Source organism: Peromyscus eremicus, chromosome 2 (assembly GCF_949786415.1).
Source record: "Peromyscus eremicus chromosome 2, PerEre_H2_v1, whole genome shotgun sequence".
NCBI classification, from domain to species: domain Eukaryota; kingdom Metazoa; phylum Chordata; class Mammalia; order Rodentia; family Cricetidae; genus Peromyscus; species Peromyscus eremicus.
In genome coordinates, this window is record NC_081417.1 from 113,521,009 (window position 1) to 113,543,398 (window position 22,390).

The following is a 22,390-nucleotide window of genomic DNA, read 5'->3' on the forward strand; positions in this document are numbered from 1 at the left end:
TCTCAATACAGCAAATGTAACTAAGTAACCATTTTTCAAATTACCTCCTGCTAGTTGCTCATTTCCTTGATTTCATTTGCCATTGATCTAACTCAACATGGGGGAGGGTTACATTCGTGCAAGTTAGCACAGTTTAATGGTTAACTACATTCACCCGCCAGCTGTGTGCATGGTGCAAATAGTCGTGTATATAAAGTCAAGAGATTCAGGTCTCCTTACAGGACAAAGTACTTCCAAATTACTTGAAATTGAATAATTGGGACAAAAAAAATGCACACAATTAAAATATTTCTTCTTATTATTCCTCTAGTAATTTCTTCCAAAATTGATCCAGACAATTCATCATTTGATCCTGTATCTTTAGAGCCCAAATCAAGATTTGCTATGTTAGATGATGTCAAAATTTTAGCCAATGGACTCCTTCAGCTGGGACATGGACTTAAAGATTTTGTCCATAAGACTAAGGGCCAAATTAATGACATATTTCAGAAGCTCAACATATTTGATCAATCTTTTTATGACCTATCACTTCAAACCAATGAAATTAAAGAAGAAGAAAAGGAACTAAGAAGAACTACATCCAAACTACGAGTCAGAAATGAGGAGGTAAAGAATATGTCACTGGAACTCAACACAAAACTTGAGAGCCTACTAGAAGAGAAAACGGCACTTCAACAGAAAGTCAGTGTGTTGGAGGAGCAGCTAACGAATCTAATGCAGAGCCAACCTGGGGCTCAGGAGCACCCAGAGGTGACATCGCTTAAAGTGAGTAGAAGTCACGGCATGCTGACTGTTTGTCATGTCGGTTTTTCTTAAATACATTTTTAAGACATACTATTTTAAATACTCTGCTACATTACTAAAATACTTAATTTTTTCCAGAAAAAAATTTTTCTTGGAAATAAAATTTTCCACTGTAACTTCTATTCAGGTTTTGCTTCCCTAATATTGTATTTGAAAAGAGTTAAAATTTATATTTCATATGATAATTAAATATCAGTTAAGTGATAAATTTATAATGTTCAATTACTATGTTACTGCTAATTAGTAGAGATAAAAAATTAAAAGAGGGTTGGGGATTTAGCTCAGTGGTAGAGCGCTTGCCTAGCAAGCACAAGGCCCTGGGTTCGGTCCTCAGCTCCAGGGGGGAAAAAAAAATTAAAAGAAATTTAAATTTAAAACCATTCTTCCATGAACAAAAATAGATTAATATAGAAAATGGTATATTCTAATTCTTTTGAAATATTATCTCTTTTAGTTTAAATAAAACTCAGAAAATTTTAGATATGGCAATTTTTTAATATAGGAACAAAATTACATATTACTTGAAAAAAATAAGACAATGACAGCCAATGTTCACTTCTCTAACCCACTACTAACTTAAAATTAGATGACTGTTACAAATAAAAACTTAGAAAGACAGAGGAAATTTTAAACAAATTACAACTTGTGTGTGCAGAGTTTTGTAGAACAGCAAGATAACAGCATCAAAGACCTCCTCCAGACTGTGGAAGAACAATATAAACAATTAAGTCAACAGCACAATCAGATAAAAGAAATAGAAAATCAGGTAAGTCAGTCTAATGCTATGTCCAATCTGTTGTACTAGCTGTTAAACACAGGCTGTTAAGACAGCACTCCACAGCTAATCATCGGCTTGCAAAACTTTCTGGGCAACTGGCAACTAACTTGTCTTGCAGCTTCCTCACATGTCCTATAAAGAAAACAGCACAGCTTATCATGTAGAACTGCGAGGAAAAAGGATTCATAACTGATTCCATTAATGTGATCCTATGAAATTTTAAATCAGGTCATGAATCTGTTCTGCTCAAAACCTCACAGTAGCTCCCTGTCTTCCTCATCCTCACTCACAGAACCTGTGCTGACCTGGTCCTTCATCATCTTACTGATTTCATCTCACTAGCTTCCTTGCTGGTCCTGAAGTACTTTAAACACACTGCCTCCAGGGCCTCTTCCTAGAATGCTTTTTTCTAGTATCTGCACTTCTCATATACTTCCATCAAATACAAAATGTTCAATGAAGCTGTCCCAAGCCATCTAATCAAAAATAAAAGGTATCCCTCAAAGCCACCACATTTTTTCTCAACATCTTTAAATTTAGCATAAATATGAACGTTATTTCTTGCTTATCCCTGAATTAAACTGAAAGACCTATGAACCTGAGATTCTTTTTCTATTACTTTATCTACAAAACCCTTCATACAAAACACTGCGTGACAAAGAGTTGGCACTCAACATCTGAACTGACCATGGCAATATCATATTCAGCACACAGAAGTTAATAAAGCTGGCTAAGATTGTGATCCACGCTGTTGGAAAGAGAATGTATTCAAGTATCTTAGGCAAACTGTAGAGGCTTACTGGTTTTTTAATCAATGTCTCTCTTGTTTTGTTTGCTTCATTCTCTTAATTTTGTTATTTATTAAATAATACGCTTGGTTAAATGTCTCAAAAACAGAATGTCTATACGTTCTGGAAAGCACTGTTTATTCCTCTTTATTCCCTTGCAGAACTGGGGTCAGACCTTTGCACATACTCAGCAAGCACCCTGCCATTGAGCTGGATCTCCAGCCTTGTTTATTGCTCTTAACATAGAAAACAGTAACACTAGAAACTGAAAGACAACATGTACATCATTGTACTTTTGATATCCTTACCCAGAATTCCCTAGTTATATATATACACTAGCATTTTAAAAGTAGATTTATATTCTTTTATCAGCTCAGAAAGACTGGTATTCAAGAACCCACAGAAAATTCCCTGTCTTCTAAATCAAGAGCACCAAGAACTACTCCCCCTCTTCAGCCGAATGAAACAAAACCCATAGGACAAGATGGTAAGAGAATCTGGTGGGTTTTCTCTACAAAATCCCCGACTTTTAGGACCTGCTCTAGACTAAAAGAGTAAAAAGACACAGATATCAAATGCCATCACCACACTGTCAACTTAATTAGATCCTGGGTTTTTTTTAGTTTCTTTCTTTCTTTTTTTTTTTTTTTTTAAACATTTTAACACTGTATATGGTATTAATACATGAAGTTAATATAAAAACATGGAATGATTATTAATTTCATAGATTAAAAATAATACTGCAGATGTAGAAAAGGAATACATTTATGTTTATAAGACACGTGGAAAACTATGCAAGGGGCCAAAGATCATTATTTAAAAATTACTTTCAAAAGCAACAAAACAAAATACATTTATGTAGCCAGGCAGTGGTGGCACATGCCTTTAATCACAGCACTCAGGAAGCGGAGGCAGGTGGATCTCTGTGAGTTTGAGGCCAGCCCAGGCACAAAGCTACACAAAGAAACCCTGTCTTGAAAAAACAAACAAACAAAAAAAATGTATATAAAGAAATAATACACTTCTAAAAACTGAAAGACTATGGAATTCCTTTCAAAAATTCTACTTTCCTGTCTGCTTTAAATCTTTCACAGATATAACAGAAGTTCCACGGAACAAAATCACTATTTCCAGCCAGACTTCAGCAAAATGATATGTTCCCAACAGATATTTTTGTTTATATAATTGACATAGGAAAAATACTTGTTAGCTCTCTTCCTGTACATTCACAGCTTCTACACATCTGTTGATTCTAGTTATGAACCAAACCCTGTACTAAACTTCTGCTACTTAATATTCTTACTATGCCTAACAAAAATAATAATGCTTTCAAAATTCTCATTTTGTGGATTTTCTTTTGAATAAGTAAGTTCGAAATGTTATTTTAATGTTATTTGGATAGTTTGTCGTCTAATAAACATACCTTTGCATAAACATTACTGAACACTCACACCAATTCCATGAAGCAGCAGTGACATTTCAAGCTCCAAAAAGATTTCTCTTCCTAAATATCACATGATTATGTTTGTTAATTCTAGACCTTCCTGTTGACTGCTCTGCCATTTATAATAGAGGGGAGCACACAAGTGGCGTGTATGCCATCAGACCAAGCAGCGCTCAAGTTGTTCATGTGTACTGCGACACCCAATCAGGTACAGCCTCCTAAGCAGAGAATGAGCTGATGTAAATTCAAGATACTCATTGCCTAGTACCAAAACTAAGCCTGTTATCAACCTACAGAACGGGATTATTCATGCAAATTGGGGACTATAATAAATAATAAAATACATTACCTTGACTATATAGTACCAAATTAACAAATCACCTCACAAAGCCACCAATTAAAACCAAACTCAAAACGTAGTCATTTTTCTCGTCAACAATAATCTACTAAAAATAACTATATTCATTCACGCCCTCCAGGTAGTCCATGGACATTAATTCAACATCGAAAAGATGGGTCACAAAACTTCAATGAGACATGGGAGAACTACAAAAACGGTTTTGGGAGGTTTGACGGTACAGTGATTTCCTTGCATTATTCATTTATTTGTTAAATTAACAATATTAACTGTATGTACTGATACAGGCCTGAAATCTTAACACTTGGGGGTGGGTGGCATGAAGCAGAAGGATTGAAAGTTCAAGGCCAGTCTGGGCCACATACTGAGACCCTTTCTCAAAGGAAAAAAAAAATTATAAATTAAGAAACAATTATAAAATGGGCAGTGGGAATGTAACAATAAACAAAACAAAAAAATCGTCTTCATAAAACTGATTGATAAATACTATACATATTAGCAATTACAATTATTTTAACTGTACTTACCACTACTACATGTCTGCTCTTAAGTAGGCTTGTTGAAATTTAATTCAATAGTTCATGATTATCATAACTGTTATTAAGGAAAGTAGTAAGTACTGTGGGCTTTAGAGAGTGGTAAGGCTATGAATGAGCTGCAAAGATAGCATTACAGTACTCTTTCATTGATATTTTAAGTATAAAGTAATACAAGTTAAAATGGAACAGGAGGTATACCTTGGGGCAGAGCCCTTGACTAGCACAACACTTGGACTAATCCCCAGCAGCTCAAAGAAAGTAATAGAAGTAAAAAATGAAACAATTAGAACGGACATGGGAACCATCAGAGGTAGTGTCTAGCTACTTAAATATTACCTTTAACTATTCAAGTATTATAAGTCTATACTACAGAACTGTGGTTCTCTGTAATACAGTTAATGCAGAATATTCTATTTTGATCACAAAACTAAACTATAAAAATAAGCAAATAAAAGAAACAGTAGGTAAAATCCAAAAACACATTATGGACATTTGTGAACGTGTTAGTATTCACTTATAAAAGTAGAATGCAGCTGTTGTTCTACCAAAATTTTTAACTCAGTACTACTTGAGTCTTTTAAAATTCTCTATTCACAGTACTAGTTAAATCCCTAAAGAGAAGGTCTATTCAGTGGTATTTTGTAGTTCTAACTCATCTGAGATTGAGTTTAACACTAAAATAAAAGACTGAAAGTTCAGAATGCTCATTTATTTCTAATCAGAAACAAATTCCATTTATAATCCTTAAGTGAAGTTTCCTAACTCAACAGCAATAATGAAATATTTATTTTTGTCATTAAATATAGGTTACATAATGATCTACTTATATTACTGCTGTTTTTAATTCCAAATAAAAATAGTTTTAATTATAGAGAAAAAATACTAATAACAAAAGATTCAAATCTAATGTTTTTTTTAAAATTTATGAGATTCTTTTTCCATTAAAAAAAAACTAACTTCACATTTGAGAAAAATGTTATCGCTAATATCCAAAACTGAATATATGAAAGCATTCTTTTGACTGAATATAGGCATATTAATGAACATCTGATATACATAAGGAGGTATGAGTGAGATATTACTCTATCAATAACCAAACCTAAAAATACCTATAATAATGTAATATCTCATATATAAAACCATTTTGTAAAACACATTTTTGAAGCAAAGTTGGGTTTATCAAGACAAGATTTTAATATATACTAAATACAGGATTAATTAACAAGGAAGAAAAAGTCACACAAAAACAATGGACAGTTGTACTGGGGGTATAGTTCAGTGAAGAGTCTTCCCCAACATGCATGAAGTCAGAATCAGTGCCCAGAACTCAAAGACAGTATAAATGAATGAATGGATGGATGGATGGATGGATGGATGGATGGACATATTAGAAACAGAAGGAAAGAGAAAGGGAGGGAGGGATGGATGATGCATATACCCAGACACAGACATGAGTTTCACAAAAGTGTGCATTAATAAAAGCTCTAGAAAGAATATGTTTTGGGGTTTTGAGATGAGGTCTCATGTAGCCCAGTATGGCCTTAAACAGCTCTGTGTAGCTGAGGACTGAACAATTCTTTCTGTTCTACCTCCCAAGTGTTAATTAACAACACAAGCACACACCACAACACCAATAACATAAATGCTTTACAAGACTTCAAAGTAACCAAGGAGTCAGGAGTAAAACGATTCAATTTCTTTAATGAATTGAAAATTGTAGCTGGAGAATTTTTCTCCAGCTCCCACCGCCAAGTCCCGCCAGTCCCGGAGCCCACTTATAAAATAAACACACAGACTCTTACATTATTTAAACTGCTTGGCCATTAGCTCAGGCCTATCATTGTCTAGCTCTCACTCTTATATTCAGCCCATTCATGGCTGTGGGACTGGCGGGTGAGAGAGATTTGCCCTGACCGTGGGCCAGGCAGGAAAACTCTAGCTACAGAAAATGGCTTTAAAAACTGGGCTGGGAACATGATATGCATACATGTAATCACAGCACTGGAGGGGCTTTGGCCGGAAGATCTCAACTCTGAGGCTAGCCTAGGCTAAAGGGTGAGAGCCTGGCACATGCACACACAAAGACAAACGGTCAATCAGGACTTGATCTGCAGTTAACAATACACAGGGGTTCCCCACCCCCCACCTCTTCTCTTTAGGAGAATTTTGGCTGGGCCTAGAGAAGATCTATGCCATAGTGAACCAGTCTAACTACATCCTACGACTCGAGCTACAAGACTGGACAGAAAGCAAGCACTATGTTGAATACTCCCTTCGCCTGGGAAATCACGAAACCAACTACATGCTACATCTGGCTGAGACTGCTGGCAATGTCCCCGAGGCACTCCCAGAACACAGAGATCTGATGTTTTCTACATGGGATCACAGAGCAAAGGGACAGCTCTACTGTCCAGAAAGTTACTCAGGTATTTCATTAATGCCAATACTTTTTCTCTTTAAAGTATCCCCCTACAGTTTTAACTATTATCTATAATATCAATTTTTTAAAATACTAATCTCAAGTAAGCATTCTCTCCAAAGACAAAAATCTACTGATTGTAGTTTTAAGTACTAACTCTGGTTCAGCAGGCTATTTTACCTGTGATGCTTCTCAGACACTCTATTTTGATGATGTACGTGAGTTACACAGATTAATTAATATTGAGATACATGCACCTACAATATCGTTTATATGAAATAAAGATATAACCATGGGAAACATCTAACAGCTACTAGACAGAAGGCATTATCCAATTAAATCACACGTCTGTCTTCTTTAGGAGGCTGGTGGTGGCATGACGTATGTGGAGAAAACAACCTAAATGGTAAATACCACAAACCCAGAGCCAAATCCAAGCCAGACAGGAGAAGAGGGATCTACTGGAGGCCTCAGAATGGAAAATTACATTCTATCAAGTCATCCAAAATGATGATTCAGCCCACCAATTTAGACAGCTTTAAATGAACTGAGACAAATTAAAGGGCCAATAAATTAAATATTAAAATCCTCCCAGATTACTGTAATGTAATAATTTGGTATTAAACCTTTAATGGAAAGTTTGAGAGATGAGTTTTCAATCAGCTTTAAGGTCACTGTTAAGATTAGACGCCATCATAACAACTTAACACCATTTGTCTTTCTCAATCAAACCTCCTACAGTATCATTTGTTCATGCTCATGATGTGGGAATCAATGTAAGATGGCCCAAGTCAGCTGGGCATGGTGGCGGAGGTAGGCGGATCTCTGAGTCTGAGGCCAGCGTGGTCTACAGTGTGCGTTCCAGTATAGCCAGGGTACACAAAAAAAATCTTGCCTCAAAAAACAAAACAAACAAAAACATGGTATCAATCTAAATCATAACTAATGGGTAAATTCAAAATCATTCTATTAAAAACATTAAAACTTCAATTTAAAAAAAATACAGTTTTCATGTTAAACTTCAAAAAGTGTTATTTTTATAGTTCTCAAATGCTATCTTACTCGTTTCAGAATTAAATTCAGCCAATTTAGAATACACATCTGCAATAGAAACTTTTAAAATTATGCTTCATTTTGCTACAATGTAATCTGGAGTAAACAATTTTTAAGGACTTCACATAAAGCTGCATGCGATGGTGGATCTGCACTAGACCCAGCATCCACCAATGCGGTAGGTCCAGATTACCGCGGCATACTGACTTTGCAGGGTCAAGAATACAGTAACTTGCTGGGCCGTGGTGGCGCACGCCTTTAATCCCAGCACTCGGAAGGCAGAGGCAGGCGGATCTCTGTGAGTTTGAGTTCGAGGCCAGCCTGGTCTACAGAGCGAGATCCAGGACAGGCACCAAAACACAGAGAAACCCTGTCTCAAAAAAAACCCTAAATAAATAAATAAATAAATAAATAAATAAATAAATGAATGAATGAATGAATGAATGAATGAATACAATAACTTAGCATATATTTAGCTTTTCTACACTGTGAACATTTCATATACTTTAACGGTTAATACTATGATAGTAAGTTTAAGTGACATCTGTCAGAATGAAATAAGAATGAATGCCTTTGTAGCATTAAGTGGAAGTTTAATAAGAATTTATTATCCCAGGACAGGACATAGAGCTAACATTTTGTGTATTTTTTAAGTAGAATTAAAAATCATTATAGATTATAAAATATTTTAAAATCTGAAAGGCATGTATGTTTAAAACATCATAGACACTGGCATTACAATAAGCATATGACTGTTTCTAAAAACTAATTCAAACTTTAACTATCCAAAGAACCTTGGATACAAGTATCACCTGTTAGCGTCTGTTTCAAATTTTTTATTCCGTGGTTATAAGATCACCTGTTGCTCTTCCATAACACCTGAGTTCAGTTCCCAATAACTATACTGGAGGGCTCATGATCACCTGAAACTCCAGCTTCAGTGGATCCAATGCCTTCTTCTCACCTCCACGGACACACAGACACAAGTCATATACACATACACATAAATTTTTAAAAATGTATCTTTTTATTTATTTATTTTTATTTCGTGTGCATTGGTGGTTTTGCCTGCATGTATATCTGTGAAGGTGTCTGATCCCTGGGAGCTGGACGTACAGACAGCTGTGAGCTGCCATGTGGGTGTTTGGAATTGAACCCAGGTCCTCTGAAGAGCAGTCAGTGCTCTTTACCACTGAGCCATCTCTCCAGCTCCAAAAAATATATCTTAGAAAAACTGCCAACAAAGAAAATTCTGAGTTAAGTCAAGTATTTAAAGATAGGTAGTATCCAAGTTATACTGTGACTTGCCTCAATTAATATCCAGCATCATATTTTAAGTTATACTATATCATACATACCTTTAAAACCACATATAAGAGACACAAAAGGTCTATGTGATCCTACATTAATATTTTTCTACAGAAAAATACAAAAAGAATAAAAGCAAGAAAAAGCTACTGTTTTCAGAGCTACAGTCCAACCTGCCAAAAAATTACTTTATAGAGTTTTACAGCTGAATGGTAAAATGGCCCCCTGACCAAAGGGGGAGTAAAAAGAAAAGAAAAGAAACAGAAACAGAAACTCTGGAGTACAAAATGACTCATTATGCAACGCAGCAAGTGCTTCTTCATGCTGCTTCCAATTTTGTTTTCTTAAACCCTCATCTGGTGTGTTTCACTTTGTTCTTAGAAGTACAGAATTGGTCTTTCCCCTCCACAGCACGCTCAGATGGAGAGGTCATTCTGGTAGAGAAAGACTCCTTTACATTTCACAGAGCGTTGCCCTGTCCTCACTTCTTTGCTTGAAGGAGATTTCGGCACTGACCCACAGTTGTGTAACCTAACGGGACTTTTCCCTTTGTTCTCTCTAGTACTTATTACTAATCGTATCCCAATACCACTACACTCACCATGGCTTATCCCTCCCTTGGATCCACCTTCCTAAGTCTAGTCCTTCCTCTTATCCTCTTCCCATCATGGATCAATGCAACCTTTCTTTTGGGGGAGGGAGGCCTATGTGTAAGAGGGAAAATATGCTTGTGTTCATGAAGGAGTGCAGGCATGTGTATGTGTGTGCGCATTCAAAGGCCAGATGGCTGTGTCAGCTGGCCTCCCTAGTCACTCTCCACCTTACTTGATAGACAAAGGTCTGTCACTGAACCTGGAGCTTATTAATTCAGTAAGCTACCCAGCCAAACAGCTCCAGAAATCTACCTGCTCTGGCGCCCAGCACTGAGGTGCCAAGAGGGGCCCTGCCATACCTGGTTGTTATGTAGTAAGTGATGGGGATTCAAACTCAGGTGCTCAAGCTTATGTGACTTACTGACTTAGCCATCTCCCCAGCCCCAATACAGTCTCTATAAATGTGACCCTCAAATATTCTGTCCACCCTCATGCACTCTATTTTTCATGGATAAATTCCCCAACTCTATATATCCAACCATACTCTTTGTTCCGAGTCTTCTCGCATTGCTGACTAGCCACTTCCCCTCGCTATCCTACAGATATACGGAGTGGCAGCCCAGTCCCGTACAGTTCTTTTCAACTTCTCGCCCTCCCTCTCCAAACTTCATACCCTCTCAACTTATATAGCCATTGGCATCACTACCAGATTATTAGTCTGGAACCTGGAGAAGGTCTAGCTTTTTATTTAAACTTGTAAACACAGTCTTTATATCCTATAACCTTTTTCTGAAATGTTCTGATACGCTTTCTTCACAAGGATTGTCTTAATTGATCTACTCCTAGCCCACTAATTTTATTTCCCATTCAATTATACTATAACAAGTTTATAAAAACAACAGTGCCTGTTTTGTTTAAGGTTGTCTACTACAGAAATACAACAGCTGAAAATAATTAAAATATATTCCTGTAATAGATTTTAAAGTTACGGGATAATGACATGCCACAGAATAAATTTCTCTTAAAATTTTACCGGAATCTTACTTTAAAACATAGGATCTTATAATATACGGAAGGTATCTCATACTCCATAAATGTATCTTTATATAAAAAGTTATTTTCCCCAAAAATCTCCTAAGAAGTGATGCTCCTTCCTACAAGATGTCATATTTATTCTGTGGATTTCACATATGCCCTATCGTTATATGCTCAAGGGAATGTTTCCCAACTAGAAGAGTACTTGCCTAAAGAACAAGATTCAAATCCTTCCAGCAATCCAAGGTCCCTAGCACCTGCCACCAATGATCTCTCTAAGTTTTTGAGTCAGTGTCTGAGGTAGCCCCGCTGGCCATCCATCCTTCTCAGCCTCCTCAGGTCAGAGATCTCATGTGTGCACCACCATGCCTGGCTCCTCTTGAACGATTTTACCCCAACACAATGCTGCTCTTTTGAAATCAAAATTTATGTACTTAAAACAGCCTATTAGTCAGGCAGTGGTGGTGCATGCCTTTAATTCCAGCACTTGGAAGGCTGATCTCTGTGAGTTCAAGGCCAACCTGGTCTACAAATCAAGCTCCAAAACAGCCAGGGCTGTTATGCAGAGAAACCCTGTATCGAAAAACTAAACCAAAACAAAACAAAAAACACACAAAACATCCTATTAGTATTTCCTAGTTAATCCCATCTGTCTACAGTTCCACCTCTCTCTTTCTGATTGGCTAGGACATATTTATATTCTGAGGTACAGGTAATCCTCCTTCTTTCATAGATCTAGTAAATGGTGACTTGATCTTCCTTTGAATGATGCAGCACTTGTGTCTGTAGCCCTCAAATGGCAGCATTACACAGAAAAATAAACATAGCAGATTATAATAAAATTGAAAAATAGTAATGAAAAGGCTACAAGTATCAAACATTCATCTACATGATCTTAGTGAATCACTGTAAAATCTCATACCAAGAGCTTACCCTTAGCCAATATGAGAGCTAGTATACACACTTCTCTTTCCATCGTCACCAGCTACCATATAATCTATTTACATATTTTCTCATACTACAATAAGCAGGTATTCATATGGACATCTTCCTAGTAACATAACTCATGGCAGTTAGTTTACTATTAGTAGAGATGTACTCATTAGCCAATATTTGCTGAATTCCTACTTTATACAACTTATTCCAAATCTGTACTCTTATATATTCTACCTTCTGTACAGAACAATAGTGTCACCTCAAGTGTTTGTCCCCACCACTAACACCCACAAGCAACGCCCTTCTGTGTGCACTACTAAATGCTTCTCTGACATCACAGTTCTGAAAACTGAAAGTCATTAAACAATCACCCCTTTAACAAAGTCCAAAGTGTTCTTCTCGTGGGTGCAAATCACCTAGGGCAAAATTACTCAATTGGTGTCAACTGTGCAGTTCAAGGTTACGAAAGAAGGGTTAACAAGTCCCTGCACACCCCTTCATATGGTGAAGTTTCAACTGAGTTTTAAAAAACATAACAAAGAATTCCATCTAAACCATAAAAACTGTTTGCTACAGTTCAAATGCTCTAAGATAGTAACACACCTAAAAATGATTAGACTTATTGAAACAGCAATAAACAACCTTAAAGTGTAGAACTGTTGCTGCTCATCTCCAGTCTACAACACCATAAACAGGGATGGTCACCTGCCAATCCTGCCTCATTGGGTGCACATGGCCAGAGAAAGCACTTAAATGGTCTTATAAACAGTATCTTTAAATAAACATACATTATTTTTAAACACCGGATCTTAGGTTATCACTGTTCAAACTCCTTTAAGAAAATGATCTATACAAACCCTTCTGGTGGAAATAGTTTCATTTTTAGGATAACGGAACAGAATTCTCTGCAGGCTGCTCCTATTTCCGGAACTTTATCCTTCCCCTGGGAACCTGGGACAGCACACCACCACCACCCTGACTTTCTAAAATCACTAGGGTGGCAACATGAAAGTGCTAGGAAATTGGCCTCTCAACTCAATTGTTTTTATAGATTTTTTTAATTTTCAGTACCATTCATATTAAAATAAGAATGTAAAAAAGGCACCACAGCAGTATTAGCAGTATATAAGAAATCTGATACTGAGAATGCAAACATTTTTATATCCCAACTATTATGGCTATCTCAAAATACCACTTAAAAAATAGTTTTTTATTATATCAGAGGACAGAATATTTTAGTTTTATTTATTAATAAAAAATATAACTAATATTTTTAACACTTTAATTCAACATAATTGATTTCTTTTGTTAACCTATGTATTTTATGAACTAAAATATTATTTAAAAAATGCAAGCTCATAGGATTCACATATACAAAAAAAAAACAAAAATTACTCTGCAAAGAGAGATCTACCAAAACACAAGGACAAGCTATAGAAGAAGCAAGTGTCACGTGATCCCCATGTGATCTCACTGACCTAGTCTGACTAGCCAAACTGTTCCCTGAAATAAAACATTAGAGAGAAGTTGAACTGGTTCATTATAAGCTTATCAAATGACTCAAGAGAAAACTAATAGCATACAATTCAAAGTAGGTTTTAAAACCAACATTTGTTATTGTGACTATTGGACTCCATACCTGTCACAGAAGAACACCCCATATCTACAAATGAAATGATGCAGCAACTGATAAAATGGGGAAGCCGGTAATTATTACACTAATCTCTTTTTGCGTGTGTGTCTGTGTGTGTGTGTGTGTCTGTGTGTGTGTGTGTGTGTGTCTGTGTGTCTGTTTGTGTGTGTTTGGAATTTCATATATAACAGAACGACCAGTTCATAGATAGTAGGATTACTGGTGTTTATGAAGAGGAGGGCGTCCATATAACCAATTGAGAAGGGCAGCATCATACAAACTACAAGCTTTTATTTTGATCTTCACACTAATAATTACCAATCTCTCTTACAGCCTTAGTTATACCACATTTGCTAGCCACACTTGAAAAGTAAAAAAAGAACTAGCTAGAAAAACAAAGATACAAAAGTTCAACAGGCAATCACAACTTAGGCTATTGTTGGGAAAGAGGGCAACTCTCATAGTCTGCCAAGAATATCATGTGCTATGTGGACATGTCTCAAAAAGTAGATGTCAATAAAACAGAAAGATTTGCTCAATTAGATGTACCTTGATCTAGTACAAGTCAAAGGCTACTGTAGTCATCAAGAAATGATTTGAAACACAAGAAGGGAGCTACAAACTTCTAAGCAACTTCAAACATTTAATAAAATCCCAGTAAGAAAGGTTTCATTGTTTGCTTATCTTAACGTAACATCTACACAGGATCTTTTATCTGGTAGTATGGTAGCATAAGCAATCATTTGATGCAGACCTCACTTATGTGGCTTATTAGTTCTACGTCTTCTAACTCTTGACTGCTAAGATATCTATCTATCTACATATCATTTACCACTGTAAAGGATTAAAAAGACTGGGCCTCTTCTCGTTCAGCTGTATTGAAAACCAGCTGACCAGCTACACGGGGGAAAAGTGTCATCTAAACATGGCAGTCTACACTTGTAATCTCAGACCTGGGAAGCAGAGATAGAAGAACCCTGCGTACTGGGCGACACACCAACATCCTGTCTCAAAAAATACAAGTGGTTATCAGTACCGTGGACACTGAAGGTCCCAGTAAAAGCACAAAACTGGCCAATGCTAACTTTCACAGCCTCCCTTTACATTTTGTATTTTATTTATTATGGGGGAGGGGAGGCATATGCATGGCCCATATGTAGAAATCAGAAGACAGCTATGGAAAATTAGCTTCTTCCCCCCACAACGGCTCTTAGGGGATCAAACTTCAGTCACCAGGCTTGCATAGTAAGTAAGTATTTTTATACAAAGATCTCTATTACCAGCCCCACACCCTCCTTTTACCTCCTTATACCTCCAAAGTCCTGTGTCTTCTTGCTTCTCAAACCACTCTCTCTAAGGCTCTGTAATGAATTACTTTTTAGGGCACACGGGATTCCATTTTCTCATACTGAAGGAAAGTTAACTGATCTCAGTTTTAAATAACCCTAGCATAGGAACCAATCTATAGTTTTTGGATGACCAATTAGTCCTTACCAATACTGAGCATTTCAAATAATAAAAACCAAAAGCAAATCCAAATAAGCAAATTACTTCAAGCAATTACTACTACATATTTACATAATTTGCACAAATTAAAAGCAAAATCACATCCTTTATAATGTGTAAGATGCACTTCATTCTTCGATGTGTGTATCTGTCATCCCCTCAAGTGGGTATGAACATTAAAACGGGACACACACTTAAAAGCCTCATTCAGCAAGGTTTTCCTCACTTGGTAGGTAAGCCCTGCATTTAACTTCTATAACATGATTTTCTCAAGTGTTCCTAGCTTCTACTAATTAATATAGATATTATTCTCTACATGTCATTTATATCATTATACCATGCCCACTGTAAGACATTAAAAATTATAGAAAATAATGATGCAGATTTTGAGGCAAAAATATAAGATAAAATTATTCTGGCCTGCTTTAATAAATATATCAAACAACAATCCAGAAATGAGAATATTTAATTTTATTCATGACCCATGCAAATTATATATGTTGCCTATCTTTTGTCCTTCAGTATGAAGATTATGGAAAAGGAAGCAATACCTAGATTTCAAACCAAATAAACCTCTTAGTCCCAGCTTAATGTTTGTCTCATATACAGAAATAACAACTCCAAAATTATGAAATTTATAAGATGTCTATGAAACTGAATAAACTAATTTAAATGAAAATAATTAGAATAACAGGTACTAAATAATTATTACCTAACAATAAGTAGGATCAACATGAAATTTTAAAACATAAGGTATAAAGAAAATAATTGGAAAACTCCGTTAGAGCAGTGGTTCTCAACCTTCCTGATGCTGCGACCCTTTAATACAGTTCCTCATGTTGTAGTGACCCCCAACTATAAAATTATTTTCATTGCTACTTCCTAACTGTAATTTTGCTACTGTTATGAATCATAATGTAAATATCTAATACTCAGGATATATGACATGTGGCCCCTCATGACCCACAGGTTAAGAACCGCTGCTCTGAAGACCCATAAGATACAAAAAGTTTGTAAATACAGTATCAGACTACTCAAAAAACACCACGTGGCCGGGCGGTGGTGGCGCACGCCTTTAATCCCAGCACTCGGGAGGCAGAGCCAGGCGGATCTCTGTGAGTTCAAGGCCAGCCTGGGCTACCAAGTAAGTCCCAGGAAAGGCGCAAAGCTACACAGAGAAACCCTGTCTCGAAGAAAAAAAAAAACACACACCACGTATAGGCAAGAGAGCAGCTACATTTTCAAACTGCTAGCAAACATAATTTACAACTTAGAACCCTATATCTAGCAAAACTGTCAATCTTGAAATAAAGATTCAAAAACTTAACCACCAAGTGAGGGAACATGTACTTGTAGGTACTGAGTGGACAGGCTGGGGTGGGAGATCGCCTGAGCCCAGGGGCGAGAAGAGGCCATCCTGAACAGCCTGGAAAGACCTCATCTCAAAAATAAACAAATGAAATGAATGAAATAAAAACACTATCAGGTACATTTTTAAAAGTACCTCTATACATCATAATTAGGAAGATATTGAAAGTTTTCAGTAAAATAAATACACCCGGAAAGAAAAACATGGGAAATAAGACTCCCTTGGTGAGTTTAAAAAAAAAAAAATCTCTAGTACAATGGTAAATAATGGATAATAAGTAATGGTAAAGAACATCTAGGATAATGGTAAATTGGCTTCTAGACAAAACCACACATAGTCAGCCTCATAGCCTTAGAAAATGTCTACTGTGCTGGGCGGTGGTGGTGCACGCCTTTAATCCCAGCACTCGGAGGCAGAGGCAGGTAGATCTCTGGGAGTTCAAGGCCAGCCTGGTCTACAGAGAGAGTTCCAGGACAGCCAGGACTGTTACACAGAGATACTTTGTCTTAAAACAAAATAAAAAACAAAAATGAAACAAAACAAAACAACAACAACAAGAAAAAAAAACCTCAAAAAAACCCCCTGAGTAGTCAATATGTAACTTTTACTAAACCACTCAAAAAGTAAAAGTGGCACAGGAACAGCCATAACCATGACTGAAAGCCCCATTCTTCTACTACTGTAGCTTTCTATTTTTAACTCACTGAATAAATATTTATTATATGCTTTCTATGTCCTAGGATACTACAGATGCTGAAAGTAAAGTTAATGGATGAAATAGAAGTCCTTGCCCTTTACAGTAATCTATTCAAATGAAACAGTGTTGACATAATTAAACACACAACCCCAGATAACGGTGCAGGAAGGAAGGAGCTGGGGAGTGAGAAGTAGAGCAGTCAGCAGTGCGAAGGGTGAGAACCTCTAGGAAGCAGTGTCTAAGCCCGTAAAGACAAGAGGCAAACAGAAAGGCCAAAGGATTCGGATGGCAAGTTGTTCAGCAAAACTGACTTTGTTCACGGAGAAGCAGAAGGTCACTGAGGTGAAATGCAGTGAGAAGACAAAGTATGAGAGAAGGAAGACGAAGGTTATGAAGAGTCTATACACTACTTTAAGAAATAAATACATTCTCTGCTTGTAACAGAAGTCGCTCAAAAACGGTCTGGCTTATAATGTGTAAAGTCTTCTTACTGCAGTGTCAAGAACTGACTGAGACAAACATGGAAATAAAATCACCTAGGAAAGTACAGCAAAATCTGAGATTAGCAGCCATACAACGTGGAGGTCTCTAACCACACATGGCTAGTCAGAATTTTAAGTGTGCCTAAAATACACACAAGATGTTGAAGACAGAGAGAAGAAAACATAAAGTAATTATTTTTGCATTATGTGATATTTATACTGTTCTTAACAAACAATTAAAATTATTACTTCCACCTGGATATAAATACACAGCAACTATAAAATTTTAAATTACAAGTGTTGTTTCATGATATTTCTTCCTGGCAGTGCTGCTCTATACGGTAACATACACTAGAGTTTTAAAAAGGCACAATGGTCAAAAGTACTGCACCAGAGGGACATTTTAAAAGCAGAATCTAAGTAACTTGTTGACCTAATGAAATGTAGGTAATGAAAGAAGTAAAAGCACTATGACCCAAAACTTGGGCCTGAGGAGTTGAGAAAATGACAGTAGTACTATTGGGATGGTGTGTGAGTCTAGACTGAAACTCAAACGCTATTTAGATGATCTCTGAGCCACCCTGCTAGGTTTCCCAATGCACATGTCAAGTCTTGATCTCAGAAGACAATAAATGAATGAATGAATGAATGAATGAATGAATGAACGAACGAACGAACATCGTCCTCACGTAGTATGTACAAATGCCTAGCCTGCAGGTGCATAGTGTCCAGCCCGAGAAGCTGTATGTAATAACAGCCTACTGTTCTCTAAATAACATATAATCCACAAGTACTGATTACTGACAACATGATGTCAGAAGCATATATACTAGATTCATGTGTGACCCAAAATTCTACTAATACTAAGCATTTGAGGAAACATAAATTTGCAGCACAAATGTTCTAACCAAACAGCCCCAAAATTAAATGCTGGCCACCACCAAACTAAAATGTGATGCTCAGCAAGATTTTAAATTTTTCTGTCCATAAGTTTAATTGCCTAGAATATGAGGGTTATATTTTGTAAGGTAATTAACATTACACCTGGCACACAGGTGTAGCTTATTACATATATGACAATTATTTATAAAACTGTGCTGTAAGAAGTGGAAAAAGTAATATACATAAGATTTTTGAAGTTTCATTCTAGTTCTACTTTAATATTAGAAAATACAGTATTTTATCTCAGAATTCACCAAAATTGTGTTTCTTACCTGTAAGTAGTGTTTGGAACATAGACATCCCTGGCAGGAAATTCTAGAATTTCTCTAGTGGGCCTGACTCGGCTGTCAGGGTAAAGCTTCACCTGAAGCAGCTCTGGGGTTAGGCAATAATGGGGATTTTCGGGTGCAGGAGAAATGTCTATCTTCAGCTGAGCTGCAGAAAATACATTACAAAGTCAATGTGAACATAAATGCTCTGTGGCTACCCTTGGGTCTGAAGTGCTTCCCAAAGACTTTTCTACTAGGGCATGGCAGAGATTTGAGGAGGTAGGGCCTAGCAGAAGGAAGTTCCATCACCAGAAGTGTGCTCCTGAGGAGCAGCTGCTGGTCCTTCCATCTGCTTCCGGGCACCACAAACTAAGCAGCTTCGCTCCCCACAGGGCAGTTTCACCCAAATGTTCCCCTCTAGGATGGGCCCAAAGCTAAGGGCTCCCTTAAAGGCTGGAAGCTCTGAAAAGTGGGCCAAAACATCCTGCCTTCTAAGTTGACCAATCTTAGGTAATTTATTCTCATTTGAAGCAATCTGCCACAGCAACAGAATGTTTACTAACACAGATAATATGTTCTTCGTAGGACTTTGATATTATTTTATAAAAATCTGGGATGAACAGTATAGAAATCAAATTATTAAGAACTTAGATATTGAAATCATTCCACTTTATCAAGATTCAATTGTTAAAATGACTTATCCATGCATAAGTGCATGTAAAATAGTAATGCTATCTGAATGAAGGGGAAGTGAAGAATTCAAGAACAAACAGCAAGCTGGGTGTGTTGATGAACACCTTTAATCCCAGCACTCAACAAGCAGAGGCGGCCGATCTCAGAGGACAGCCAGGGCTACAGGGCAAGTTCCAGGACAGCCAGGGCTACACAGAGAACCCTGGGTAGTCAAAAAACAAGACAGCAGATAGGCTCTAGCACAGAACTAACAAACTTTCGAAAGGAAGTGACTTGATTTTTAGCTCTTCTTCCCACAGATGTTAACATCTGGCTTGCAGACTCCTGGTCAGTTCTATTCTAGACTTTTGCTCTAAGTGTGACAGCGATGACCCGTTTCTGAATATTTACTGTTCCATGCACTTTAAGTCACAATTATAATTCATCATTCTCATTTTAGAACTCATTTAATAATGGTTCTGAATTCTGAATCCAAATTGTTAGCCCACGCTGTAGTGAGATGGAAAACACTGACATGCATTGAGCACAGAAAGGTGTCTGGTCCAGATAGAGGGGAAAAGGGGTTACATGATGGCAACGGTTATCAGTGGTAACTACTGTATCACTCAAAACCTGAAAATACCTGTAATCGGTCTCAGCCTCCGTAAGACAGAAGACGGCCTTCTCATATCAGCAAGAAACTTGTACAGATCTTCATCGCTTAAGCGGTCTCCTTCCTGATTTCAATGATATCGAGAAAAAGTATTTAATAATTTAATAATACAAAAGTAGGAAATGGGAAATAAATTTTTAGTGTTTGCAAATAAGCACTGACTTTGGTATACAGTGCTATGAAAGATTAGCATATTTATTAGAGTAAATATCTTCCTAACTTGCCTCTTGTTTTCAAACCTGGCATTTATAATGCTACCAACCATTTTAACTTATGTACATAGTCATGATCTATTATTTAGCCCATAAAGTGTCATAGGACATCTAGTATACAGACAACCAACACAAATCAAAGACATAAAACAGACATAAAAACAGAGCCAAAGAAGACAAACACAAGCACATGGGGCAATTACACCTGCCATGATTTAGATCATATACTTCTTTTTAACTTTGTATTCCAAAACATCTCAAATGCAGAATCTTTAGACAGGTTACATTTTCACAAAAATAAGTAACAAATATAATGATGTGAGGAAAAGCAGAACTATCCTGATATGAAGACCAGAGAGAGAACTCCAAATGACCACAATCGATGACGAAAAAGCATGGAGAGAAAGAGAGGGAGAAAAAAAAAATCCAAATTGTGTTTATTTTTTCCTTCAACTACAATAGTTAGGGTGATTTTAATAGTTCATTAGAAAGTAAATCTTCATCTGCTTTTTTAATGTGCTTTACGTCATGTCTGAGTACTGTGTGTACTGTAAGTGATTGGGACATATTTCGGGCTCTCTGGTTCTCGGCCAGCTCCTATTTTTACAGCACGGGAGACAGAACTCCCTTGTGCCATTATTTGGGAAAATGATGTCAATGTCTAAACAGTGTCTATTTTGGATTAGTACCTCTAAGATAGTTCTTTTACTGAGTTACAGGTAGAAAATATAGCTTTATAAAATAAAATTCAAGCCGGGAGGTGGTAGCGCACACCTTTAATCCCAGCACTCGGGAAGCAGAGGCAGGCAGATCTCTGAGTTCGAGGCCAGCCTGGTCTAGAGAGAGTTCCAGGACAACCATACACAGAGAAACCCTATCTAGAAAAACAAAAAAATAAATAAATAAAATAAAAGGCAGAGGCCTTATATGATTAATTAATTTAAAATTTCCATTAGCTGCTAAAACAGTATATTCTCTTTACAGAGCACAGAATATAGATCTTCATTCTTTATTCATTAATACACTCAAGGTTATCTCTAGACTTACTTTTATTTACTTAATGCATTAAATTATATTACTAGCGCCCATTCCTTTGTTTGTTTTTTGTTTTTGTTTTTTTTCAAGACAGGGTTTGTGTAGCCCTGGCTGTCCTGGAACTAGCTCTGCAGCTCAGGCTGCCCTCAAACTCAGAGACCCACCTGCCTCTGCCTCCTGAGTGCTGGGATTAAATGCCTTCACCACCAACGCCCAGGTAGCCTCCATTCTTTAGTGATGATTGCCCTCTGTTTCTGTGCCTTTTACTGGGTTGGTCAAAATCTCCTTCCTATGCTTGGCTAGGTACCTCTCATTACTGAGCAAATACCCAAACTGAAACCTATAACACATTCATACAACCCAGCTCACCCTCTCTTGAATTCCTGCCTCTAGTAGAAGAGGGAAAAGCTGACTTTTCCTAGAAACCAATCTAGATCAGCTGATCCAGCCAACCTCTAAACGTGGGAACAAGCTGAGCTCACTAGAGTGGTCAAGCTGATACTCTCCACATCATTGCTTGTTTAATACTGTGTACTCCTGAGGCAAAACAATCTTACTATGTATAAAACAAATGTCTTTACGACCACTGTATGGATTTACTTTTGTTTTAAAGCCTCTGTGTATTTCTAATAATTTTGGCTGGTACACTGGAAACCTGACATGATTAACTATACCACTACAACTACAGAGAGTAATTATTCATAAGATGGGGGGGTGGAGCTGAATCTCATTTAAGGGAAATTTATTGTTTGAATTCTACTTTGGTAAATAAAACTACAGTCTCTGTTTTTTACTTAATTTGCATTTCTGTGATATGTAATTTTCTAGCTATTTAAAATACAAAA

General features: G+C 36.9%; 2 protein-coding genes across 6 annotated transcripts in view; one reads left to right on the forward strand and one right to left on the reverse strand.

Moving 5' to 3' along the window:
• The window catches only part of Dock7 (dedicator of cytokinesis 7), a 197,855-nt gene that overhangs the window by 107,998 nt on the left and 67,467 nt on the right, over window positions 1-22,390 (reverse strand). For all 5 annotated transcript variants that reach the window (XM_059254563.1, XM_059254562.1, XM_059254561.1 and 2 more), the window contains exons 13-14: window positions 20,269-20,362; window positions 18,957-19,119 (exon numbers count right to left, since the gene is read on the reverse strand). In XM_059254563.1, coding sequence (XP_059110546.1) covers window positions 18,957-19,119; window positions 20,269-20,362 — 257 coding nt within the window. The remainder of the gene's footprint in view (window positions 1-18,956; window positions 19,120-20,268; window positions 20,363-22,390) is intronic.
• Window positions 271-7,693, forward strand: Angptl3 (angiopoietin like 3). Its single transcript, XM_059254566.1, has 7 exons — window positions 271-765; window positions 1,460-1,570; window positions 2,743-2,857; window positions 3,909-4,022; window positions 4,294-4,389; window positions 6,871-7,137; window positions 7,492-7,693. The coding sequence occupies exons 1-7, from the start codon at window positions 271-273 to the stop codon at window positions 7,674-7,676; spliced, it is 1,383 nt and encodes a 460-aa protein (XP_059110549.1). The 3' UTR covers window positions 7,677-7,693.